Source organism: Palaemon carinicauda, chromosome 10, assembly GCF_036898095.1.
Source record: "Palaemon carinicauda isolate YSFRI2023 chromosome 10, ASM3689809v2, whole genome shotgun sequence".
NCBI classification, from domain to species: Eukaryota; Metazoa; Arthropoda; class Malacostraca; order Decapoda; family Palaemonidae; genus Palaemon; species Palaemon carinicauda.
The window spans coordinates 158,624,224-158,652,188 of record NC_090734.1 but is presented as its reverse complement, the minus strand read 5'-3'; the positions used below and the strand labels follow the sequence as shown (position 1 = coordinate 158,652,188).

The 27,965-nt window shown below is 40.0% G+C and overlaps 1 protein-coding gene across 2 annotated transcripts in view; it reads right to left on the bottom strand.

Moving 5' to 3' along the window:
• The window catches only part of LOC137648912 (glucosidase 2 subunit beta-like), a 100,301-nt gene that overhangs the window by 24,022 nt on the left and 48,314 nt on the right, over window positions 1-27,965 (bottom strand). The window contains exon 7 of one of the 2 annotated variants that reach the window (XM_068382099.1): window positions 19,786-19,830. The exons of the other annotated variant lie outside the window; for it this stretch is intronic. Within the exon in view, the coding sequence (XP_068238200.1) occupies window positions 19,786-19,830 (45 nt within the window). The remainder of the gene's footprint in view (window positions 1-19,785; window positions 19,831-27,965) is intronic. 2 annotated transcript variants of the gene reach the window in all.

Genomic DNA, 27,965 nt, shown 5'->3' with positions numbered 1-27,965 from the left:
ATAAATGTCATTTATATCATTAGGTAGTTTAAGCAGACCACCCGATCAAAATAGTCAACTCTCAAAGGGCTAGCTTTAAGGGTTTGTCTCAATACTTAATAAATAAATCATATTTAACCAAATTTGTTTTCTTTTTATAATTACATATGGCATCGATAAATTTGAGAATAGCAGTAACTGAAAAATCTTTTCGTAGCTTTGCAATACAGTATTTATAACTTTTTACATTATGAATTTTTGTGTTTTGTTAATGATATTCTTGATGAATTATATAATTTCAACATGAATACTTTAATATAAGTTGTAATAGATGAAGCTATTAATATGGATACAGCATGTACTTTGATTCCCTTACCCCTTAGGATAAAATCACAAATTTCAAAGTAATTTGTATTTTTCATAATTATAAAAACATATTCTTTAATAGGAGTATTGCTTCAGTGAAGCTGGAATAAACAAGTAAATTTTTAACAAGGTATTAGTAGTAGTAGCTGGTGGGTATAGCCCACCTGCCTGAATCAATGGACAGTGGAGAAGCTCCAACTGGAGCATAAGAAGTTCTTCAGGTTGGTAGGATTTGTCCTTCAGAAAAAAATGGCAAGCAAGAACTGTGACTACAGTGGAACCTCTACATCCGAATTTTCCAACATCCGAAGTAAAATTCGAGCAAATTTTTTACTCTACACCCGAATTTTATTTCGACACACGAAGTAAGCAATTTTCGTCGTACCGGTTGTATCCGAATTTTTCGACACGCGAAGTACAATTCGAACACGTTCCGACTCTACACCCGAATGTTTTTTTCGACACCCGAAGTAAACAATACTCGTACGCGTAGTCGGTGCTCATAGCGCCTGAAGTGTTTTTTATTTCCGCCGATAGAGGGCAGCACATCGACCTCGGAGGGACGCTCAATTAGCGCGGCTTGGGTCAGTCCTCTGTTCTCGTCGGCTTCTTGCGGTTGTGCACTGTGCGTTCTGATATTAACTGTGTTTTAATCGTGATTTTTTACGTGCATCCATTAACGATAATTTACGTAAAGTATGGGTCCCAAGAGGCTTAGTTTTGCTAGTGGTAGTGGTAGTGGTGAGAAAAGGAAGAAGGAAATGCTTTCTATAGAAATTAAGCAGGAAATTATTGAAAAACATGAGCGTGGCATCCGCGTGAGTGAACTTGCTAAACAGTATGGCCGTCATATGTCGACGATCTCGACAATCCTTAAACAGAAGGAAGCTATTAAAGCAGTGAAACCTTCTAAGGGGATCACTATAATTTCCAAACGCCGTACCCCTATCATAGAAGAGATGGAACGACTTCTACTAGTGTGGATTAAGGATAGAGAGATCGTTGGCGACACCATCACCGAAACCGTTATCTGCGAGAAGGCGCACGCCATCTTTACGGACTTGAAGGAGGAGAGCTCTGGGGGTGATGCTTGGGAGAGTTCAACCGAGCCTTCCTCAGATGATTTCAAGGCATCTCGTGGCTGGTTCGAGAAATTTAAGAAACGGTCCGGGATTCATTCAGTTGTTCGCCACGGAGAGGCTGCTAGTGCGGACACAAAGGCTGCAGCTGACTTTGTTAAGAACTTCGAAAAGATCGTGCAGGAAGAAGGCTACGTAGAGCAGCAGGTGTTCAATTGTGATGAAACCGGGCTGTTTTGGAAGAAGATGCCGAGTCGAACCTACATCACTGCCGAAGAGAAGAAATTGCCTGGGCATAAGCCAATGAAGGATCGGTTGACTCTTGCTCTATGTGCCAACGCTAGCGGGGACTTTAAAGTCAAGCCCTTGCTTGTTTACCATTCGGAGAACCCTAGGGCCTTTAAAGCACACAACGTCGATAAGGATCAGCTTTATGTTTTCTGGCGATCCAACTCGAAGGCCTGGGTCACTAGGCAATTCTTTGTGCAATGGGTAAACCAAGTTTTCGGTCCTTCTGTGAAGAAGTATCTTCATGAGCAGAAATTGCCTTTAAAGTGCCTGCTATGCCTTGACAATGCACCCGCTCACCCCCCCAGACTTGAAGATGATATCTTCGATGAATTTAAGTTCATAAAGGTGCTGTATCTTCCACCAAATACCACCTCTATCCTCCAGCCCATGGACCAGCAAGTCATCTCTAATTTTAAGAAGCTGTACACCAAGCACTTATTCAAGCAGTGCTTTAATGTCACGCAAAGCACCAACTTAACTTTGCGTGAAGATCATAGATCAGGCTTGGGTGGGATTAACTCGACGGACCCTCAATTCTGCATGGAAGAAGCTGTGGCCTGATGCAGTTTCTCCCCGAGATTTCGAGGGTTTTAACCCCGAACCTGTTCCCGTGGTCGGTGCAGCGGAAGCCGTAGAGGAAATCGTCTCCCTTGGCAAGTCCATGGGTCTGGAGGTAGACGCAGATGACGTTACGGAACTCGTCGCCGAACATCACGACGAACTGACGACGGATGAGCTCAAGGAACTCCATGCTATGTCGGAGCACATGAGTGATGACGAGGAAGAGAGCGAGGAGGTAGAACATGTGTTAGGTTCAGCGCAAATAAAAGAGGTGTTAGGAAAATATCAAGACGTGGTCGGCTTCATCGACAAATACCATCCAAAGAAATTGCAGGTTTGTCGTGTAGTTTCTCAATTCGATGATGTTTGCCTAACTCACTTTTGAAACATTCTGAAAAGCCGTACCAAGCAATTATCTATCGATGCTTTCTTTAAAAAAAACTGCGAAGCGAACTCGCGATGAAGAGGCTGTAAGTGAACCAAAGAAAACGGCAAAGAGTGAAGTGGAAGAAAGTGAAACACAGAAAACGGAAAAGAGTGAAGCAAAAGAAATTCAGTCAATTTTAAATGTAAGTGATAGTGATTAAAATTACGTAATCATCAAAGAGAAAAAAAGAAAATGTAAAAAAAAAAATATAAAATATAAAAATAAAAAAAAATAAGCTAAGTTATGTTAAAGTTCACTTAGTGTAAGTTAGAATAAGTTACGGTAGTGTTACGTTTATCGTAGTTAACCTCTCTACCTCCTCGCCGTCCGTCCGTCTCCTCTCTCCTCTCTGCGTAGCAAAGACGAACAACACCTGCGCTGGAGTTTCTAAGGTAAAGTGACGCTAAAAACCCGTTTCTTATTTATCATTTTTTTGCTAATTCTTCTTATTTACATGTCTATTCTTCTTATTTACATGTCTATTATCTAATTTAGTGTTCATTATTCTCATGGGAAAATTATGTGTAGTAGTTTATTAAGAAGTTATCATAGGTTTTTGGGCTAAACCACGGATTATTCCTATTTCAATGTATTCTTATGGGAAAATTCGTTTCGACATCCGAACAATTTCTACATCCGAAGTTGGTTCTGGAACGGATTAAATTCGTATGTAGAGGTTCCACTGTATAAGGTTTTGTTAGATGTTTATGGGGTGCCAAAGTGCCATTAGATGGACGTAGGCCCTGCCCTGATAGGCATTACGGTCACCTCCGGAGGTCAATGCACTCATATGAATGCAAAGACTTAATTGATCATAGACTACGTCTTGAAGATCTTTGTCTTATTGGGTAATGGACTAAAGTCAGTTGTTGTAGGCCAATGATTGAACTTCTTCAAAAAATCATTCCTCTCTATAAGACATTTGTGAGCAGAAATAAAAATGAATGCTCTATGACTGGTCTTCTTCAATGAGTGAACTACTTCTGGCTTTAATGCTTTCCGAGGCTAAGGAGCAATAGGTGCCTTAGGCTTTAGAGAAAGAACGGGATTGTGTGGCACTGCGCAGCACGTAGCAGCGTCACTAGAGTGTCTGTCCTTGGTTGGAGAGGATCCATGCCTGCAGCTGGGCGAGCACGATGTGGTATCTCGATGCTTGTACGATTGCTGCCATCAAACCTGAGAAGTAGCTTGTTCCAACCCATATCACACAAACGAGTTGGAAGATCTTGGCATTAAGGAAAATTCTTGGATTGTGGGAAGATCTATTGTGAGTTGTGGAACAGTCTCGTCACGTCAGAATATCTCAACCATTGAAAAATTCATGTGTAGTGGGAGATCTCTGGGATGGGAAAGCTGGGAAGTAACATATGACTGGTGCACTAATTCCCAGGTGACTAGAAAGTAACAATCACCCGAAGAATAAGTTCTGATCATGTGGTTCCAGATAGCGGGGTTCCCAATCACATGGTTCCTGAACATGTGGTCCCCAATGGCATGATTCACAGTCGCCTGACCACCAATTGGATGGTTCTTGATCACGTGGCCAATCCCATGGGGAAATGTCACTCATGGATAACAAGTGTGCGATCTGACTTGCTGTGAAAAAAATTGGAATGTTCATGTAAAGATGAAACACAAAGGGAAAACCACAAGAAAACACTGGTGCTCATGAATGGAAGATCTTTAAGCCTGTACAAGCAATGAGAACGATCATAGGTTCCTCTTCCATTGGAATCATGGACTAGAAAAGTTGAAATAAAGCACGTCTGAAGTTCTGTGACCCGAAAACACTGAAAAACAGGCACGAGAGATACAAGCACAAAGTATCCGATCACATGGTGTCCAACAAGTTCGTAGAAGACTAATCACATAGTGCAGACAGCTCTCGATATTTACAGGTTTTATCTTCATGATACAGAGAACCGTATACCTATTGAATAAAAGATCACATTCACTGTTTCGCGATAAGTTTTCTTGCAGCTCGATGATTTCAAATCGACCGCATTCCTTTGCACCCGGCATGCTTCATGCCATCTTCCTCTCTACACAGCACAGCACCTTATCTCTCGCTCACTCGGCCTCGCTCTTGCATCGTCTGTCTTCGTGTGTGCATCTCCCGCCTCAGTCCCTTTTTTGCAGAATCTTGTTTAAAAAAAAAAAAAAAAAAAAATTTATGTTTAAAGGACAGTACACATCCAGTATGTTTATAGTGATTTTAGTATGAAATGTGATAGGTACATTATGCTACCCCACATGCCAAACCGTCTATGGCTCAAGTTACATTCATGCTTCAGACTTACTGCATAAAACTTCGTATGTAAACTGTTATTGGTGTTGTACCAATACTTTTCTTTTAATCTTTATTGTGTAAGTGTACAGTATTCATTGTATATTAGTGTTATTGTTATATTAACTACTGTGTACAGTACTATAAACGAAATACTGTACTATACAGTAGTAATGTAGATATATGCTACGTGTGTGGTGAGTTTGAACAGTGCGAGTTGAACCTACTGAAAACAGCCATAGTGTTTTGTTGTTACTGTACATACAGTACTGTAACTGGTAACACCGACCCTGTTCAATGGAACAAAATGCTTAAAAGGGTGAAACAAGAATGCATGAACGTGCACTTCAATTCCCCTGAGACCTTCATTTTCTTAAGAAACAGAGCACCAGTAGCAGTTGAGTGAGCACCTGTACAGCTTAACGATATGTCCAATCAGGGAAGGAACTGTTCCCGTTATATACACAGGTGACAATATGGAACAAACTGCATGGAGAGGTGAAGGGGAAGGCGAGCGCATACGCTTCAGTTCTCCAAAAACCTTTGATCTAATACGGAACAGAGCACAGCACATCTGCACTGCATACTGATACTCCAACTCAGGGAAGGGAAAGTTCCCAGTACGTACTACATATCTCACCTTGCAAATGATCTGAGAACGTCCTGGGATTGTCTTCCCGATTAGATGCATGCTTCATATGCACTCAACTATGATTTGTTCACCAAAGATAACAGTGTCTGTAGGAAAGACCAAGTTTCATATGGCGACATTTCTTCCCGCTATGGGATAACTTTCTGGTGAGCAGTGACATCATGGTGATCGTACAGCGGGGAAGAGATAGTCTGGTAACATCATGCTCATGCCGCTCATTGATCATACATTCTACCCCACACGTTCCGTTGAGTTGTTGTCTTCGGAACTCTCTGAATAACGAAGGGAACGAGGGCAGCACCTATCATCTCACACGAGGGTTCGCGTGTTCGGTTTCTTACGAGACAGATCAGAGGTTGCAGGTGTGTGAATGCCTGTACCACTTACCAAACATATTCTCTGGGAAAGAAGCATTCCCGATATGTAACCACTAAGTTTTGGTGTCACCAAAGTGTCCCGAGGCAGGAGAGGAAGAAAGGTGGCTGCCAACATACTGACCAGCAGTGCTTATGCTTGGTCTCGCTCTCAAATGAGCTCTGTCATTGGTAGCAAGAGCACGAGCTCCTGTATTGTACTGAAAAACCTTCCTGTTAGGAGGGTTGGGTTCTAGTACAGCAAGCTCCTCACATGAAACCATGCAGAGGAATTGGTCGATGTCTCATGAGACTCGGATACATTGCTCATCATGTACTTTGGCCGAAGGTTACGACAATACAGTGAGGATAAACCCTTACTAATATCTTCTTTGGCATGCACCACTTCATTCTCTCTCTCGAACTTGACCGGCAGTGCATGTGCTCAGTTTGTACGAGAGATGTAAGTACTGATGATTCTTCTCGCTATGGGACAACTTACGCCACTTACTCCTGGCACGAGAATGAGCACAGGCAAAAGGTATGAACTCCCATACTGAGTACCCAGACACCTCCCTAGTGTTGTGTGCTACTGTTTCTTCCCGCTACAAGACAACTCTCAGCAATCACTTAAAAAGGGAGGTTCCTGATACCACATAGTTTCTCCAATGAGGAGAGAAATGATTGGAGTCACTCATATGCGACTTCTATTGATCAGACTTTCTGGACTTCTTCAAAGACGTCTCCTAAAAGTTGCAGCAAAGACTTGAAAATGAGGCAGGGGAGAAGGGCGTATTAAATATTGGTAGGTAGCACAAAAAAACGTTTCACCATTACAATTATCATAACACACTATTTATACCTGTACTTAGCTTCTTACATTATCCCTCAAACAGGATGATCTGCTAGTATTTAATCAAAAGATTAAAACAGATAGATAAATAGGTAGCGCAGTAGTTCATCTATCTGAACTGCAGCCGAAGTCAAAGTGACTGTTACTGTGCCTGTTAAGTTGGCGAGGCCTACTGTCTACCCGCATTGTAATATTACTACCTCCTTAAAAGTTGAAACACATTTCAACTTCGCTAAAGTCATACTCCTAATAAGGGACCATGCTTTGTATTTGTGTGGGAACAAATTATAAATATTGCTAGTACAACCATACCATTCTTATTTGCAATATATTCTGAATAAAAAAGAAATAAAATTAAAACAGATACATTAATACTGTATAGTATAGTATTACAGTATACAAAACAAAAGAAATTTAACATATTTTTAACAGACACTTTAACAACCTAAACCCAGATTCTTTAGATATGGTGGCAAAAGGCCCTTTAAACATAAGACTGAAAGTGCAAGAGATCTCTCATTTAATGTATTTCCCTGCAATAAACTTTACAGTTAATTCAATGGCTTTTATCCTGTTCTCAAAGAATGAATGTACATCATACATATAGCATGATCATGACCATATTAATAATAATAAACCAAGAAAAAATATAAATACTGAAACCATAAAATATAGAATACATTGTATTCTGATTTCTTGCAAATTTATTTCATTTGGATTCAAATTTTAATTGGGTATCATTTAAAGGATTTTATTTAAATTTTATGTAACTCACTAAAGAGGTTTATACCTGGTTCTAGGAGAAAATGTCTTGTAATATAACTCAAATGGTACATAAATCAGTGAAAAACGTACAACAAAATCTGAAAATGGGAAAATACCCAAATCTTTTTAAAAAACATTACCTACGTCCTCACCCAATTACAAATTCCTAATTCATATAAGCAAATAAAAACCCCTTCTACACTTCCCTAAAAGAAATGAAGCTATAATACATTACAAACTTTATATATTTTCTTTTCCTGTTAATAAAATATGAACTTTCAAGTGAAATTTTAGAAGAATAAATAGTGAATTTGAATAAAAATAAGATTACCAGTAGAACTTTTGAAATGAACGATCACCCTTGGAATATTCTGAGGGTTCAACAATGACAACTACAGTACCGTTATGTCTACAAAGCAATGCTTTTCTATGCTATCAACCAGAAACTAGTTATCAGCACCATTTCACAAAGAAATTTTATCACAATGAAACAAAGTTATTTGTAATAGCATAAAATTTTAAAATAAACTATAACTTTCCCTTCAGACTATCAACTTTTCTTTCAAACTATAAACTTTCCCTTCCAGAATCAACTAGCTTGTGTAGTTATTTTTAATATGAAGCTGTATGTTACTGATATACTTAAGTACAATGTGTTAATGTCTTCTGACAAGTTTTACTTTACCGGATGGTTTATTTTAAGTAAAAGAAAAACGTACAGTATCAATGTACGTGTCAGTGAGAAATTATACAGATCCTCCAAAGACAAGCGTTCTTCCGTCAATGATCAAAAGGCTAAAAGTAAGAGAGGACCCCTTACCAAACTGAATTGTCCTTAATACAGTTATATAGTTTATTAACCTAGAAAACCCACCTCTTAACTGCTTGATCAGAATTTCTGTTCAAAATTCTAAACTTTCCACACACAAAAAACTAAGTGCTTCCCACAGCCAAACACTGCAACAATTATTCTAAACAATACTACAGTTAATCTATGGGAAATATTACCAAACATTCCATCACAATAAAACATACTGTACATGCTTTTTTTCCCCTTATGTGATATAACCTTCAGTAAACCATCTCTAACTTCATTTGCATGTTCCCTGAACTGTAATTCTAGAAAAAAAAGTCAAACCCACCCTAGATTCTTTGTTCCTATCATCATCGTAATATCTATGCTCAAGTTGGTAAAAGCAAGGGCTGAGATTAGCAACATATATATGTATTCATTATAACAGGCAAACTACAATATGTAATAAAGAAAAATCATCAAATTATCTAATACAATAACCAGCTTAAACAATTATTCGTAGGGAGACAGTTCATGCACTGAACTACACGATACAAAAACCACAAATTTTTAAGTAATTTGTATTTTTCCTAACATACTTACCTAGCAATACCTTCTTAGGAGTTACTGGTAACTTCTGTCAGTTAGGTAGTTACCAGTAACTCCTAAGAAGGTAGTTCTAGGTAAGTACCCTGTGTTGGAACAATTACAAATTATGATATCTTGAAAATATTGGAGAAATCAAAGTACTACTGTATACAGTTACCACCAACATCAACACCTACTATATAACAAGATAACGCATAGCAATGCAACATCTCTGTCAATCACATATTACATATAAACTTAATTTCATGCACTACACTGAGCAAAGACATTTAGGGAAACCACTATCAGTCCAGTAATTCAAAGAAAGAATGAAGAAAGTCATAGCACCTTACTCTCTTAATAAGGCTAAGAAAAAATGGGGAAAATTATAAATGTCCACTTATTAAAAAACTCAAAAACTCAAGCCATTTGATTATTTTTTTTCTAATAATATCTATACAGTAGTTTCTCTCTGATAATCATGGATAATAAATTCAGGGTAGGTAATCCAGTCAACAGTATTAAATGCACAAATTCTACTGATAATTTTCTTAAAGTTTTGTTTCCTGCTGTTTGATATTATCTGTTTTTCTCTATTCCAGCTGTGACTAAGTTGTGGAATGATCTACCTAATCAGGTAATTGAATCAGTAGAACTTCAAGTTTAAACGCAGCAAATGTTTTTATATTGAACAGGCTGAGTTTTTTTTTATAGTTTTTATAAGAAATATCTGTTTTGATGTTAATGTTTTTAAAATATTTTATTGTTAATTATATCTCACATCATTTATTTATTTCTTTTCCTCAATGGGTTATTTTTCCCTGTTGAAGCCCCCTTGGGCTTATGGTATCTTGCTTTTCCAACTAGGGTTGTAGCTTAGCTAATAAAAATAATATTCATTCTGTATATCCAACTAATGCTATATTTGTCATGTCACATTACATGAAATTAGAAGAATTCTTTTGTTTTCCCCAATGACTGAGTTTAATAAGTAAACCTCCCGTCTGAAGTTCTTTCAATCCTATCCCTCTTTGGTGCAAGAGAAACTCAATGTCTTACATCACGAGATATTTTACCTTCCGATCTAATAAGTTCGATGAATTCCTCCTCACCAGTACAATATTAAAAATACTTTTAGTTATTAATAAGCAAAACACAATGCTTTACTTTCATGATTTTTTAAAAAAAAATTCATTGATTTACTTTCAAATGGAAAATTTTGGTAAAATGAACAATGAAAAAACATAAAAAAGAAAGGGTCTGACAATGGGAATCATTTCTATTTTCGGTTACAAAAATTTAATTTATTCCTTTACTACGTTACGATTAAACTAATAATACAAGCAATGGTCACTGCAAAAAAATAGAAGATGAATTAAATTTATAATTCAATTATCCTCTCCAAAAGTAGGCTTAAACCTAACTTGTGGTGATTTACAAATTGGCAATGAAGAATTTCTAAATATAAATATAGTAAGGTAAGAATAAGTGTAGGAGGTAAATTGCTTGTCAATGGTTTTCTAAATTAAAAACTACTCTGACCTTATGAGGAACAACCTTTCCCTGTATAAGCTATGCAGCATACATAACACTTACCTTGGACAGACCAAAAGCAGGAAACACATTTCTACCGACAACAGGCTATAACAATGACAACAATAACCTGTGGCTAAGCAGTTATGTCAATTTCAGAATCTGAATTTGAAGCCAAGTGTTCTAATTCAATTAACCCTTTGACCCCCAGGCTATTTGGAACTTTCCAACCCTTAACCTCCAGGGGTTACTTTTTTTTCCAAGCACATTTTGCAGTACAGTATATTTTTTTTTTTATATTGCTCTAACAACCTTAATTTTCATCATAGAGAGGTCAGGTTGGTCTCATTCTCTTGGAAAATGCCTGAAGTTTCTCAAAAAATTCATCAAAAATATGCAAAAATACTTGTAAATAGCAGTTTTTTGCAAGGACGTACTGGTACGTCCATGGGGGTAAAGGGATGTGTTTTGTGAAATGTACCAGTACGTCCTTTGGGGGTAAAAGGGCTAATATTCAAAGGTAGACTTTTCGTAAACCTACAGTAATCTCTAATTCACTTCATTTGTCCATGAGCTTAATGTCATTATGTACTAGTAGTGACAGAATTTCCCACAGTATTTTTCACAAAACAACAATATTATACTAGAAACAATAATAATTGTTTGTTTTAGTATGCAAAAATATACAATAAGAAAGCTATATCAACAAGGTCCAACATCAAAGTTTCCATTAAAAAAGTAACAGGTCCCTCATTAAGCTAGGCCCCTCCTTCCAAGAAAACATAATTAATTTAAAAATAATTATCGCAGTGCTTATTGATTAGTCACTTGTGCTTACAATACAATACATGTCAAACAAGTTGAATCCTTTCATCAAAAAGAATTAAAACCAAAGAATGCAAAAGAACTTCAAGGAACTGCTACTGGGATAAAAAAAATTTCAGATCTAATTAAATGAAGCTCTTTCATCTAATCAAGACAAAGAATATGCAAGATCTACCAAAAGTTTTCAAAATACATACAGTAACCAAGTCATACCAACATCAAATTTAACACATGGGGTACGACCCAAACACAAGGTGATCTGAATTTAAACCATCATCTGCACGTTTTTAATCGGTAGAGAATCTAAAAGCAACTAGATTCAGTCATTGTTTTCTTTGAAAAAAAAAAATATTATGCTTGATAGAAAACCAGAAAGTAACTGATCATTTTGTAGAATTTGGGATACATGGTCTAGCAACAGGGGCTGGGTAAGCTATTTAGCACCGAGAAGCCACTGTGGGGAAATCTCAAGTTATACAATGAAGTATTTCATAGAATTTGGACAGGAAGATGGAAGGAAGGAAGCAGGAAGAGAATACTGCACGAGGAACACTTAGCAGTATTACACATCTACGGAATGAAACTGGCATTTGCAGCATGAAAACGGTAAGACAAAAAGCTGTTGTTGTGTGATTTATGAACACTTAAATAAAAAAGTTTTGTTCATACACAAAAGAATATTCTTAATCTCTTTAAACTACCATTTCACTATTATTTAAAGAAAGGTGCTTTAACAAACAAAACTCATCTACAACACAGTTAACCATAAAAATTCTTATATGAGATAGACTAGATATCATTTCTATCAGTTACATTAAAACTTCCGAAACGCTCAATACAATAATAGAATAATTCAGTGTTATTTGCTATGGAGACATTTATTACAATTGATTGTGCAGGACATTATTTATATTCAGGATTTAGATTATGAAGGGCAACAAAAAGTAATTGAAATTTAGGGTACTTCCAAGATTATAATAAGTGTACTCCTTTTCATGATTTTACTCATTCAATTGTACTTGCAGTTTTCCAGTGAACTCATCACATGTCAGTTATTTATTCCTTATAAAGTACTCAAAAGGATTTCCATGTTGTCACACTCACTCGAGGGAATATCTAATCAAGAGATACATCCACAACTCCATACTGTACTATACTTCATTTAATGGCCAAATGAAAAAATACGGAATCCAACATAGTCCCCTAAGTTCAATATGCTTAGTTACACAAATTTTATTTACACACAAGTACAATATTTCACTAATGTTTTCATGGGAGCTGTAACTGAAAATATGTGATGTAGGTTGTTGGAGGCAGCATGAGGAAGGGCAGTGAATGGTGGAATGAAGGAGTGAAGGTAAAAGTTGAAGAGAAAAAGAGGGCTTTTGAAGAATGGCTGCAGAGTAATAGTATAGAGAAGTATGAAAAATATAGAGAGAAAAATGTGGAAGTAAAGCGCAAGGTACGCGAGGCAAAGAGGGCAGTTGACCTGAGGTGGGGTCATGGATTGGGTCAGTCATATGAAGAGAATAAGAAGTAGTTTTGGAAAGAAGTCAAGAGAGTAAGGAAGGCTGGCGCAAGAATTGAAGAGACAGTGAAAGAAGGAAATGGAAGGTTGTTAAAAGGAGAGGAGGCAAGGAAAAGGTGGGCGGAATATTTTGAAAGTTTGCTGAATGTTGAGGATAATAGGGAGGCAGATATAATTGCTGTGCCAGGTGTTGAGGTGCCAGTGATGGGAGATGAGAATGAGAGAGATTACAATAGAGGAAGTGAGGAGAGCACTAGATGAAACGAGAGTAGGAAAAGCATCTGGTATGGATGGTGTGAAAGCTGAGATGTTGAAGGAAGGGGGTGTGACTGTACTTGAATGGTTGGTGAGATTGTTTAATATAGGTTTTGTGTTGTCAATGGTACCAGTAGATTGGGTTTGTGCATGTATTGTACCACCATATAAGGGTAAGGGAGATGTGCATGAGTGTTGTAATTCAAGAGGTATTAGTTTGTTGAGTGTAGTTGGAAAAGTGTATGGTAGAGTAATGATTAATAGGATTAAGGATAAAACAGAGAATGCAATCTTGGAAGTACAGGGTGGTTTTAGAAGAGGTAGGGGTTGTACGAATCAGATTTTTACAGTTAGGCAGATATGCGAGAAATATTTAGCAAAAGGTAAGGAGGTGTATGTTGCGTTTATGGATCTGGAGAAACCATATGATAGAGTTGATAGGGAAGCAATGTGGAATGTGATGAGGTTATATGGAGTTGGTGGAAGGTTGTTGCAAGCAGTGAAAAGTTTCTACAAAGGTAGTAAAGCATGTGTTAGAATAGGAAATGAAGTGAGTGATTGGTTGCCGGTGAGAGTGGGGCTGAGACAGGGATGTGTGATGTCGCCGTGGTTGTTTAACTTGTATGTTGATGGAGTGGTGAGAAAGGTGAATGCTCGAGTGCTTGGACGAGGATTAAAACTGGTAGGCGAGAATGACCATGAATGGGAGGTAAATCAGTTGTTGTTTGCGGATGATACTGTACTGGTAGCAGACACAGAAGAGAAGCTTGACCGACTAGTGACAGAATTTGGAAGGGTGTGTGAGAGAAGAAAGTTGAGAGTTAATGTGGGTAAGAGCAAGGTTATGAGATGTACGAGAAGGGAAGGTGGTGCAAGGTTGAATGTCATGTTGAATGGAGAGTTACTTGAGGAGGTGGATCAGTTTAAGTACTTGGGGTCTGTTGTTGCAGCAAATGGTGGGGTGGAAGCAGATGTACGTCAGAGAGAGAATGAAGGTTGCAAAGTGTTGGGGGCAGTTAAGGGAGTAGTAAAAAATTGAGGGTTGGGCATGAATGTAAAGAGAGTTCTATATGAGAAAGTGATTGTACCAACTGTGATGTATGGATCGGAGTTGTGGGGAATGAAAGTGATGGAGAGACAGAAATTGAATGTGTTTGAGATGAAGTGTCTAAGGAGTATGGCTGGTGTATCTCGAGTAGATAGGGTTAGGAACGAAGTGGTGAGGGAGAGAACGGGTGTAAGAAATGAGTTAGCGGCTAGAGTGGATATGAATGTGTTGAGGTGGTTTGGCCATGTTGAGAGAATGGAAAATGGTTGTCTGCTAAAGAAGGTGATGAATGCAAGAGTTGATGGGAGAAGTACAAGAGGAAGGCCAAGGTTTGGGTGGATGGATGGTGTGAAGAAAGCTCTGGGTGATAGGAGGATAGATGTGAGAGAGGCAAGAGAGCGTGCTAGAAATAGGAATGAATGGCGAGCGATTGTGACGCAGTTCCGGTAGGCCCTGCTGCTTCCTCCGGTGCCTTAGATGACCGCGGAGGTAGCAGCAGTAGGGGATTCAGCATTATGAACCTTCATCTGAGGTGGATAATGTGGGAGGTTGGGCTGTGGCACCCTAGCAGTACCAGCTGAACTCGGTTGAGTCCCTGGTTAGGCTGAAGGAACGTAGAGAGTAGAGGTCCCCTTTTTGTTTTGTTTCATTGTTGATGTCGGCTACCCCCCAAAATTGGGGGAAGTGCCTTTGGTATATGTATGTATGTAGTAATCTTGTAATCATCTTGACAACAAACAAGACAATAGAAAGATACATACATACATATACCATGGCACTTCCCCCAATTTTTGGGGGGTAGCCGACATCAACAAATAAAACAAAACAAAAAGGAGACCTCTACTCTCTACGTTCCTTCCAGCCTGACAAGGGACTCAACCAAGTTCGGCTGGTATTGCTAGGGTGGCACAGCCCACTCTCCCCCGTTATCCACCACAGATATTCTACAAAAATAGAGCAGTCTCTCAACATGACTAGACATTCTGTAAAAGCGTAAACAATCCGGCTTTTATAAATTCCAGCAAACAGAAAGGGCTTGTATGTTTCATTCTGCACCAATCCTGAGAGAGAGAGAGAGAGAGAGAGAGAGAGAGAGACAACCCCCCTGGCCATGAAGTCGTTAACTTGAATGTTTCCTTGTCACTCGATCCATTCATACAAAACAACTGACATTAATGCCAATCAGGTTACTTCTAATTGAGAGTTGCATATACACTTAAGATGCCAGATTAGATATTCATGGAAAGACACCTTCAATCTCTCGCCGCTTACAAGTATTTAAATGCTTACAAATTAAAGCCACCTCTTCCAGTTTCTAGTGTCTGACTTCATTCACTCTCTCCTGTCCAGGTCTATGTTGCTCAATGCTGGGTCCACCTGAATGGTTTGTGATATCACTCACCTGGTAACAGACCCGACTGTATTCTTTCCACCTCGTTAGAGGCTGGTAAATTAAGTAATTGCTTGAACTTGGCCTGGCTTTCACAGATAACTGTATACCTCTCCCAAGTCTCATTCACACTCATATTTACAAAGCTCCTGATGTTGAAAGTGTCTCCCAAGCTAGACCGTAGCTAGTGATGACATCATCGTCACAATCATAGCCTGGATCCAAAGTGACCAGAAGACATCCTAAGCTCAGATCAAAACAAACCCACCATCAATTGGATAACCATCTTGTATCTTTTGAACATTGTCTGGTTACACATTAATAAAAATGGAAACGGTAATGCAAAAATGCTCACTGTATTTTGTTGAATATGGTTAATTGAGCAGAAACAAGAGTAACATTGCATAACAGTAAATTATCAATTATGAAGTGATGAAGAATACAATAAAGGGGGAAATACCACGTAAAAAATGATGTATAATTTTAAAACACAAGTCCAGAAACAACAACCCATAGGAGATTCAAAAGGCTCCCCCACAAGATGATGATCTGATCAATCTTCCTGCAGCTCATTTGAATCTTTTCTCAACACCATAACTGAACATTACAATCTAGGTAAGGGATAGAAAGTCAAATTTATGTCTTTTGAATGAAAATTTTTTGAAGTAATTTGCATTTTTCCTAACTATACAAACCTTTATTCTTTACATAGGAGTATGACTTTAGTGAACCTGGAAACACTGCTGTTAAAATGGGGAAAAGGCGCAGCCATCGAGTGTCCCAAGGATGTCAAGGAACACCCTCTAAACGTCACCTTCGGTAATGTTACCGGGAATTTCCATGTGAGGGACAACGCAAAAGGTCTACCGTTGGGGAGCCCCCTAAAGCCAATGTGTTCTTGTCTAAGGATATAAGAACCACTTGGATCCTAACTATCTGAGTTTACCTGCCCAGATTGTCTGATAAGCTATTTTTTTTGCCCGAGATGAAGCCAGTTGACAGGGAGAGTGTTGCTCTCTATCCAAAGCCAGATCTTTACCCCTAGAAAGCAAAGCCGCACCTGCCAAGCATGCATCGTCCACTGCACGCTATACATGCACCGTCCCCTTCGCGCCGTAGACTCAACAAGTCTCGCAAGACAGTAGCGGCATGACGGGTGAACCACCAGTCGGCTGGATGATTGCTAGACAGATTCTCTGCAAGCTACGAAGGGGTCAGCTCTGCGACACAAAATAGTATTAACTCTAGCATGTTGATGTAGGCATTCCGATTTACTCCGGACCACTGACCTGACACTTCGTGTTAGAGCCGATGGGGCTTCTCAACCTTAATGTGTCTGTGAACATCTTAAGTTCCAGAAGGGAAAACAGAAAGTCTGCACACCTGCAGAGGTTGGTGTTAAAAAGCCACCTCTCAGGATCTGTCTTTGGTTTCTTCTATCAGAACATCATTCTTGGAGGAACCTTGTTTTGCAACTAATAGGCCTTACATTGCTGCTGTACGGATTGTATCTGAAGTCGACTGTTCGGAAATAGGCGCTAGAGGGAGGCTGTGTGTCTCAAGAGCCCTTGTCACTGATGGGTTTGCCAAGAGAATTGTCTTAAAACAGAAGAGCTAGCTCTTGCAACCTCATAAGCAATCCTGTGAAAAGGGACAATCACTCAGACTGTCTAATTTGAGCCAAGGTATACCAAGATCTGCTTGGGTCCTAGGCTAAAAACCAGAGAGAAGTTCCTGATGAACACCGTGGGGCTGTTGATGACCCATGCCACAACATCCTGAACTGTTATATTCTGTTTGCTACCACAAGCTGAAGGTACTGTTGAAGGTAGAAGTCTGGTAATCTGTCACATACACTTGTAGAGCGGTCCTCTCTACTATGGTCAGTACCTCTTCCCGAAGGGCTGCGCCCTTCACTGATTCCTAATGCAACAAAGGCCTAGCAAGAACACACCTGTTGACTCGCATGCTATCCCCCATTGATGAGATAAGCTCAGCTGATCATAGACGAGCACAAACAAGGGGAGTTGTGCTGGTCAAGTGACAAAGGTGTGACACAGGTGCGCAAGCAGGAGCCTACGCTGCTGCTATACAAGGTAGAACAACCTCCACAGTGTGTGAGTGAATGCAAAGTAGAGGTGGCCAAGTAGAACATACAAGTAGGCAAGCACGATAGCAATCACACTTGGCGGGCTGACACAGACACCTGTCAACGGTAGAGAGCAGAGTGGAGCAGACCTTCCTGTGAAAGCGGGTAAGCCTACTAGTGCGCATGCTGAGGCATGTGAGCAAGCTATGTGTCCCAAGTCAAAGCTCCAACGTATGATCGATCCCTCTTCTATCCAGGCTATACGTATCCTCCCACATATTGTTACATCATAAGAGGAAACCCACCCATAGAGGAGGAGGCAAAAATTGTGGGACATTATGGCCTTTCGTATGCCGCTCCTATCAAGTTGATATGCTAAGCTTGCATGTATTGTTACAATTTCCTTAAGGGGTAAGTATCCGGCCTTAGACTGAGCTGACAGAACATGATCAGTGTGATTGCGCGTATCCCTACTATCCATCCAAAGACTAAATGATAGCAAAAGCTACAGGGAGTAGAAGGGGGAGGCAACAGGGCTACACGCCAAAGGTAAAGAGGGCCCCAGCAAGTGACAGCTGGAAAAAAGAGTGCCTAAGTGTAACTACTAAATCGGCAACATGCCTGATAGGGCCCTTGGGAATTAAATGCCTTTCCTTTATTTCTGCATAACAAAACTGAGTTCCTGCTCAGGTTATGTGTAAGATTCATTCACCTTTCACCTATTAACTAACCCACTTCTTTACTTCAGACTATTAGCCGGAAGAAAATGAGAGGTTAGAAGTGTTACTCCCGTGGGCAGACAAGCGAGAGGGTGTATAACCGATCATGAGGCATTTGTTGACTGAATGCCTCATTTTTGGCACTTTGAAAAACATACATCTCTTTGACATTCGAGGTGAGGATGGCAGGTTCATCCTTGCGATGATTCTTGGACACGATGTGTTGTACAATGCTAGCAGTATTTTTTTATATCAAAAGCAGGTCATCTGAAAGCTATTCAGCTTTTATAAGGACATCCTTGCTTTCAATGCTTTTAAATTAAATTTCCTTTCATTCGTTATTTATAACAAATTATATCGACGTCAATGACCTTCGATATCAGGATGCCAGAAAACTCTAAATCAAGCAATCAATCTATCAAGAATATAGTATATGATTGATAACAAACAAGTGAGCGATCGGTCACAAACAAACCACTTGAGCAATTGCTGAAGGTAAGAACTCACTTCGAAGGGTGAATGTGTTGGGGGAACATTCGCTCCAGTGCTTCCCCGGGCTTACCTGTCCTTGCATTGAGCGAGCTCAGAGTGGTGGAGTGCGCACTAGGAGAACGCTCGCCTGAATGCTACCCCAGGAAGGACAGGCTAAAGGACTTCGAGGAAATGTACCTCCAAGGAGGCAAGATGGATGAGCTTTCACCCTTGTCCAACCTAAGGAGTTGAAAGGAACTAGATATCTGCGGCCCTGCAAAAATCAAGTTCCCGACTCAAAGCGCAATATTCCAATAGATGCTACAGCGTCAATTGGAAACAGAGACCAAGAATAAAGCTGGAACTTTTTTCCAGTGTACAGCCAGAGGGGGACACAAGTCTGTCTCCACCAACTGCTGAAATCAAAGTGGAGTCGTAGTGAGTGAACGAGGGAGGCCCTGTGCTTCCTTGCTTTTCACTGGCAAGAACCTATATGGTTGTTGACACTGCGTTGAAAGTTTTAACAGCACTGTTTCCAGCTTTGATGAAGTCATACTCCTATGTAAGGAACGAAGGTTTGTATTCGTGTCTGAGCAAACAAAATTTGAAATGCTGACCAAGCAATAATCATTCACGACTGACACAGCTATACACATTAGCAATTTAAATCATTAAAAGTCATACAAGCCAAGTATTCAATGTAAGCATACACAACAAAATATAAACATATAATAAATAAGTTTCATAAAAGAAAAAAATTGTAAAATAAGACAGAAAATATCCTTTAAATGCTGTGAACTTTGCCTGAAGCACCTAAAGCCATGCAATCTTACTACTACAATGAAAAGGTGCTCCAACCACGAAAACATGAAATCTCCGTACACCTACTACCGTAATAAAAAATGTCATGCACAAAGCCAAAGCGCCCCTCACCGACATTAGATCCCAATTTGCTCTGGAGTTTATGTAGCGAGAAATCTAGTTTGATAAACCAGTGAGAAAAAAAAGATACCATTAGCATCTTTTTGTTAAAACTTGAAATATCTTTACCAAGCTACATAGATACTAAAGTTATAAGCTTTTTATTGTCAATAAGCATGGCCCTAAATGGTATGACATGATGAACTACCTACCTTCTACCATAAAGGAAAAAATGCAGATATACATTTGACGAGAGTAAAGTATCTATAAATGACAAAAAAGGACAAGAATTTAGTGTATGTCCCTCTATCCCTTATACAGTACAATAAGCATCATCATATACAAGAACAGTACCTATACCAGATAAAGTACAGTGATTTTTAAAGCTACAAATTTACTGTAAAGGTGATTAGAATCAATTAATACTTCCAACGAGAAGGTTCTGCCTCACCTCATAAAATGTAGATATGATCTTGTGAAAAACAGCTTTGCAAAGTGAAGACAAAGAAAATATCTTAATTAACTATTCCCATAAAATAACAAAATTTCCATGAAAAAAAAATTACATCTTAACTTCTGTCTACGACTAACAAGTTAAAAAATATAAACTATACTGACTGGATATGAACAGGAAGATTTTGCCATACAGAGACCAACAAAGAAAGTGACACCCGAAGGAGGTATTAGTACTTAAAAAGTGGAGAAGAGCAAGGAACATTAAAATGGTTGAACTGCTCACAACAGCTGGAGAACCATCTCTTATTGAATTGAGCAGAACTACAACTTCTTCTTCTTCTTTGTCTACTATATAAATGGAAGTGATAGAACCAGAAGACTGGAAAAAAAAATATCATATTCACATACAAGGGAAATGAGTTGCTTGGTAATGAGAAAAGTAGAGAACAGTAAAACTGTTGCAGTATGCTATGGAAACAGATTAAAGTACTGGTCAGAAAAAATAGTGAAAAAAAAAATCATTTAAAACTTACAAATGTCAACAAATTACAATGCCAAAGATTGATTGATTGACTGATTAATTAATTAGGAAGGAGAAGACTAATTGGTAAGGGACCTCTGGTAGTGGTTTTAACATGCCCCAGTTACTATACCGACACCCTATAAGGGTGAGCGAGCTGGGTTTATTCCTGGCATTCCATGCAACTTTTTCTCTGGTATATTTAGCAGTATTTATACCTTAGAAATGGTGCTATAAGGAGCATTTCACGGAGCGACACAGGTTGAGAACAGAAATAGAATTTTCCTTTGTCAAAATCCCTTATCTGGCATCCTTACAATAATGCCAAAAACATGTTTTAAAATCACGCAGCTTTGGTAGAAGACCTACTCCCTAAAAGAAATTGTACTGGAGAATTGTACCTCATTAAGTTTTATGAAAATAAAAGAGGAATCAAATTGTACTCCTTTTATAGAAACAATTAAAGAATATTTCAGAGCACCAATAAGATTCATTCCAAATTAAACCCAATTTGCTCCTGAATCAGGTAGCTCAAAAATTCAGTATGTCAAGAACACTTCAATAGTGGGATGAAGCAATCAGCTTCAAATTGGAATACTGTTCATGTTCATTTATTATAAAAGGTTATCTAAAATAAGTGATTAAATAATAAAACAGGAATGCAGTGTAAACAAATTACTAAAAATGGCACCTTAAAATTAAGAAGTCAATACTGCAATGATAACAAATATGTATAATGATGCAGAGTTCAATTCCTAAATAAAATACAAATAAAATATATTCTGAGGTACAGTACTTGAGAAAAAAAAAAAAAAAAAAAAAAAAAAAGTCAGCAGTCCCATAGCAATACACAAGAGTTCAATTGTGTCTTCTGCTTATGGAAAGGACAACTATAAATGAACCAAGCAATGTTTACAGGACACATGTAAAGCCTCCCAGTCATCATAACTCCTCCTACGCCTATTGACGCAAAGGACCTCAGTGTTACTGTGTAGACATGAGTCATGGTATGACAATGAAACAACATCCAACAGATTTTGCAGATTTGAGAACAAAGCCCTCAGAAGAATATTGGGAGTTAAATGGCGGGACAGGATTAGTAATGAAACTATAAGTGAGATTACTCTAGTGCCATATGTGGACGAGACCATGGTGAGGGGCAGATGGAGATGGTTTGGTCATGCTCTTTGCACTCCCCAAAAGAGATTAGTTCACCAAACTTTCAACTGGGCTCCACAAGGCACTAAAAGAGTTGGAAGACCCAGACCTACAAGGCTGAGGAATATGAAGCGTGAAGTTGGAGATGATGAATGGAGAAGTATTGATTTAAAAGCTCAAGATAGAAACGAGTGGCGAAATCTAACTAAAAGCCTCCCAGTGACACAATTAAATTCAATTGAGACCAAAACTCCGCCCACATGATTTTCCATCAATACAAACCACAAGGGAAACTGGAAAAAAGCAGACAGGAAATATTTTTGCATATGGCACTCTAACAACTAAATAGCATTAAAACATTTCCAACAAGAGTTCTTTTGATAATGGATATCTCTGGACTAAAATAATTTCTGCAAGGTTGCATTATCAAGAAAGCATGACGGCTGGTCTCCATTCAAAGAAAATTCCTGCTGTGAAATTCAGAAAAATAAACCATGCATATAGAATGTATATAAAAGTAAAAAAAAAAACTTTCACCATGATGGAATAAACGACTGTTGCAATTTAACTGCAGTTTTAAGACTAATTTGTTCCTTGAAAAAAGAAAACTTACAATATGGGTAAAAAATCTATAGAAAATAGAAGCAAAATAACTGAAAACACCAGGCTTTGATTCCAACATGCACTTTACATTCAGGTAATCCTCAAACAGGCATTGATCGAGGAAAAAGCTCATGTATTACATCATTGCTACGCTAAGATAATGATTCCCACTTATGTAAAACAATTATTTAAAATTTAAAAAAAAAGAAATTTTTCTCAGAAACTTTGTAACCCCATTAAAAATTGTTTTCCAAAGAACGATAACCCACATTAATGAAAAAGTTTATGGCACTTTTATACAAATAGCAACAAAATTCCTGGACTCCTACCTAAACATTTCAAGAACTAGCCAAGACTGATACCTACTCAATAACATTCAACAAAAAGTTCAGTACCATGATCTAAGAATCGTACAGAAAAGTTACTAAAAAACACTAATTTTATTAATAAAATTACTGATTTCTAAACTCGATTGGTGTTCGTATCGCTTCTCTTTCGAAGTTGGTTTAATATGATATTTTGATTATAAAATAAATTTTTGAATATACTTACCCGGTGAATATATAATAGCTGACATCTCCGACGGCTCGACAGATTCCCAAAAACTCGCGAGCGATCGCCATGAAGGTAGCGGGTGTGCCCACCAGCGCCGACTATCGGCCAGATACCGCATATACATGTAAACAGCTCCAGTTCTTCTCATTCCGCTGGGTCTCTATCGGGGAGGAAGGGAGGGCCTATAATTTATATATTCACCGGGTAAGTATATTCAAAAATTTATTTTATAATCAAAATATCATTTTTAAATATTAAACTTAGCCGGTGAATATATAATAGCTGATTCACACCCATGGTGGTGGGTAGAGACCAGTATTAATATAATATAGGCGTATATGCTTAGAGTTTTTGACAGTTATATCATAACAAAACCCAAATAAATATAGGTACCTGGTAAGGAAGCTGACTCTGACGATTACTCTGCCTTGTTAGTCCGCTTTCCTCACGAAGCCCAGCCATCCTCTTAGGATGCTGAAAGACTCCCAGGAGCTGAAGTATCCAGGGCGACAACCCATACAACAGGACCTCATCAAAACCCATAATCTGGGCGCTCTCAAGAAATGACATTTGACCACCCGCCAAATCAAAAAGGATGCGAAAGGCTTCTTAGCCTTCCGTACAACCCAATTAAAAACATTTCAAGAGAAGATTAAAAGGATATTGGAATTAAGGGAATGTAGTGGTAGAACCCTAACCCACTACTGCAATCGCTGCAACGAATGGACCCAGTGTGTAGCAGTCCTCATAAAGAGTCTGGACATCTTTTAAGTAAAATGACGCGAATACCGACTTGCTTCTCCAAAAGGTCGCGTCCATAATACTTCGCAGAGATCTGTTTTGCTTAAAGGCCACGGAAGTTGCTATAGCTCTTACTTCGTGCGTCTTAACCTTAACCAAGCAACGGTCTTTTTCACTCAAGTGAGAATGAGCCTCTCGGATTAAAAATCTAATAAAATACGACAAAGCATTTTTAGACATAAGCAATGATGGCTTCTTAACTGAGCACCACAAGGCCTCAGATCCACCTCGTAAAGATTTGGTACGAGCTAAATAAAACTTAAGAGCTCTAACTGGACACAGTACTCTTTCAAGCTCGTTGCCTACGATCTCTGATAGGCAAGGTATATCAAATGACTTAGGCCAATGACGAGAAGGCAGTTCATTTTTGGCCAAGAAACCAAGCTGAAGTGAACATGTGACTTTATCTGTGGAAAAGCCGATGTTCCTACTGAAGGCATGGATCTCACTGACCCTTTTAGCCGAAGCCAAGCACACTAAGAAAAGCGTCTTGAGGGTGAGATCCTTCAGGGAGGCTGAATGTAATGGCTCAAACCTGTCGGACATTAGGAACCTTAGGACCACGTCTAAGTTCCATCCAGGAGTTGCCATACGACGCTCCTTAGAGGTCTCGAAAGACTTAAGGAGATCTTGGAGATCTTTATTATTGGAAAGATCTAAGCCTCTATGTCTGAATACAGATGCCAACATGCTCCTGTAGCCCTTAATAGTGGGCGCTGAGAGGGAGCGAACATTTCTCAGATGTAGGAGAAAGTCTGCGATTTGGGCTACAGAGGTACTGGAAGAGGAAATAGATGATGACTTGCACCAGTCTCTAAAGACTTCCCACTTCGACTGGTATACTTTGATGGTAGAAGCTCTCCTAGCTCTCGCAATCGCTCTGGCTGCCTCCTTCGAAAATCCTCGAGCTCTTGAGAGTCTTTCGATAGTCTGAAGGCAGTCAGACGAAGCGCGGGGAGGCTTTGATGAAGATCCCTTACGTGGGGCTGCCGTAAGAGATCCATCCTTAAAGGTAGACTCCTTGGAACGTCTACCAGCCATTGAAGTACCTCTGTGAACCACTCTCTCGCGGGCCAGAGTGGAGCAACCAATGTCAACCTGGTCCCTTTGTGAGAGGTGAACTTCTGCAGCACCTTGTCTAGGATATTGAAAGGTGGAAAGGCATAAACGTTCAGGTGAGACTAGTCCAGCAGGAAAGCGTCTATGTGGGCTGCCTCTGGATCTGGAACTGGAAAGCAGTAAGTCGAGAGCCTCTTTGTCAGAGAGAGTCGCAAAAAGATCTATGGTGGGTTGACCCCATGTCATCCATAGCTTCTCGCACACAGTCTTATGCAACGTCCACTCCATAGAGATGACTTGTCCTCTTCTGCTGAGGCCGTCCGCCAAGACATTCATTTTCCTTGCACAAATCTCGCCAAAGGAGAAAATGGAGTTCCTTCTGATCCATGGATCAAAGACCCGAGCCTTCCAGACTGTCCAGTGGAGCTCCCTAACCCAAATCCGATGCATCTGAAAACAACACATGGTTTGGGTTCTTGATCGCAAGAGAAAGACCTTCTCGAAGTCTGATGTTGCTGTCCCACCAAGTCAGACATGTCTAGACTGAGTTGGAGATTGGGAAAGAGATACTCACTAAGCCCTTCACCTTGTTCCAATGGTTTAGGTGAAATTGGAAAGGGCATAGGTTGAGTCTCCCCAGAGAGATAAACTACTCCAGCGATGAAAGAGTTCCCATGAGGCTAGTTCAAACTCTTACAGAGCAACTGTTTTTCTCTTGCAAGTGAAGGACTTTTAACAGAGCTTGTTCCATTCTTGCGGGAGACGAAAAGGCCCGAAAAATCAGACACTGTCTCTCCATTCCCAAATAAAGAATAGTCTGGGATGGGGTACTGTAAGTTACGACTTCTCTACGTTCACTATGAGACCTAGCTCCTTGGTTAGGTCTAATGTCCATTAGAGGCTCTCCAGACAGCGATATAATGACGACGCCCTGATTAGCCAGTCGTCAAAATAAAGGGAGGCTCTGAATCCTCAAAAAATGTAGAAAGCTTGCTACATTTTGCCAGGGCCTTGTAAAAACAAGAGGAGCAGGAATGAGTTCGGAGTACAGTGCTTGACATTGGTACATTACTTTCCCGTCCACAAACCTCAGATGTAGTTGAAAGTTTGGATGAATCGGGATGTGGAAGTATGCATCCTGAAGGTCGAGAGAGACCATCCAGTCGCCTTCCCTTAATGCTGCCAAGACAGATTTGGTAGTCTTCATCGTGAAGTTTGTCTTGACAATGAACACATTGAGTGCACTTACATCTTAAGTACCCCTGCAGTGAACGTGGCTGCCAGATCATTGGAACCATCCCTGATAGCCTTGTTCCTGCAGAGAACGTGGCTGCCAGATCATTGGAGCCATCCCTGATAGCCTTGTTAATGCATGACATAATTGTACAGCAAAACTTCAAACGCTCAAAAAAACTCCTAACAGGAGATGGTCTAGCTCTGAAGCCGACCATAAAATCTTGGAGCGTCTCATGGCCAGGCGACGGGGAGAGTCTATGAGGTTTGAGAAGTCTCCCTGGGCAGAGGCAGGAACTCCCAAGCCGAGAACTTCTCCCGTGTCATACCAGACGCTCGCTCTATAAGCCAGTTTAAAAGGAGGGAAAGCAAAGGCTGTCTCCCCCAAACTCCTCCTGGTGATCAACCAGTCGCCTAGCAAACGTAAAGCTCTCTTAGAAGAGCGAGAGAGCACTAGCTTAGACAACAACGGCTTCAAAGTAGCTAGGCCTAGTGTAAACTCTGACGTTTAGGCGAACGAGGAGCAGCAGTTACAAAATGGTCCGGACAAAGATCCTTAAAAATCAGCATGATTTTTTTAAAGTCCATAGAGGGCTGAGCAGTTTAGGCTCCTCTCCGTCTGACAAAATATCAGTAGGAGGAGGATCAGCAACTTCCTCATCTGAAGGAACCTCATCCGACAATTGCCGAGTCTCATGAAAAGGAGAGACCTGCCGCGGTGGCAATGCTTGACAAGCAAAGTCCACACGCAAAGGAGCAGCAGTAGCAGTCAAGGAAGCGACGTCATGTCGCTGCTGAAAGGACTGACCAGCAACAACAACAGGAGTTGATGGACGCTCGACGTCAAGTCGAGACTGCCTTGACTGCCTAGACTGAGCAGTCAAAACAACCCTTGACTGCGGTGCTTGATGCTCAACGTCAAAACAAGGCAACTGAGCTGGTTGGCGAACGTCCTGAACGTCAACACGAGACTGCGGCAGCGGCTGAACGTCAACAGGAGGCTGCGGCAGCGGCTGAAAGTCAACACAGGACTGCAGCGAGTGAGGATCCAAGTCACGTGACTGACGTGACAAACTACCGACATCACGTTTCATAACGTCAAAAGGACGAGTAAATGCTCGTTTGGGCGGCTGACGGCCAGAGTCTCATTTAGCGTAACGGCGACTCGAAAGCGAAGGTTCATCGTGAAACTGCTCAACGTCATACTTCTCCATAAGGGAGGCAAGCTTAGTCTGCATGTCCTACAGGACAACCCATTTAGGATCAACGGGAGTCGGAACGGGCCGAGATGACGGTAACGTCTGTGTTGGCAAAACATTGCCTTTACCGCGACCCTCGGACCCCGTGTTACGCTTGCGTTTAATAGGCGAACCGTCTTCCGACGACTGCAAAGGGTCAGAGCTGTTCCCATGGCTACAGCCAGGACGCTGGACCTGTCCTGAAGGGACTGACTTCTGCTTTAAGGGTCTAGAGACTTTGCTCCAAGGTTTCTTTTGCGAGAAGCCTTCGGATGACGAGGAGAAAACAGCCTCGCTCGTCTTATGGTAGGGGCGATCTTGACGAGACACGCCCGATACCACAGAGGGAACGTCTGTTCGTTGGTTAAAGCCTCTCGTCCCCTTAAGTCCTACGACATTACTTCTCCCGGGTGCAGGGAACCTGAAAGAGGTCTCGGACTAGGTGAACGACAAGCACGAACAGACGAACCCTCGGTCGCAACACTAAAAACACTTTGCGCACATCACTTTATCACTACGATTTTCTGTTTTTTTTGCACTTACTTCACTGATATCGTATTTTTCAATAA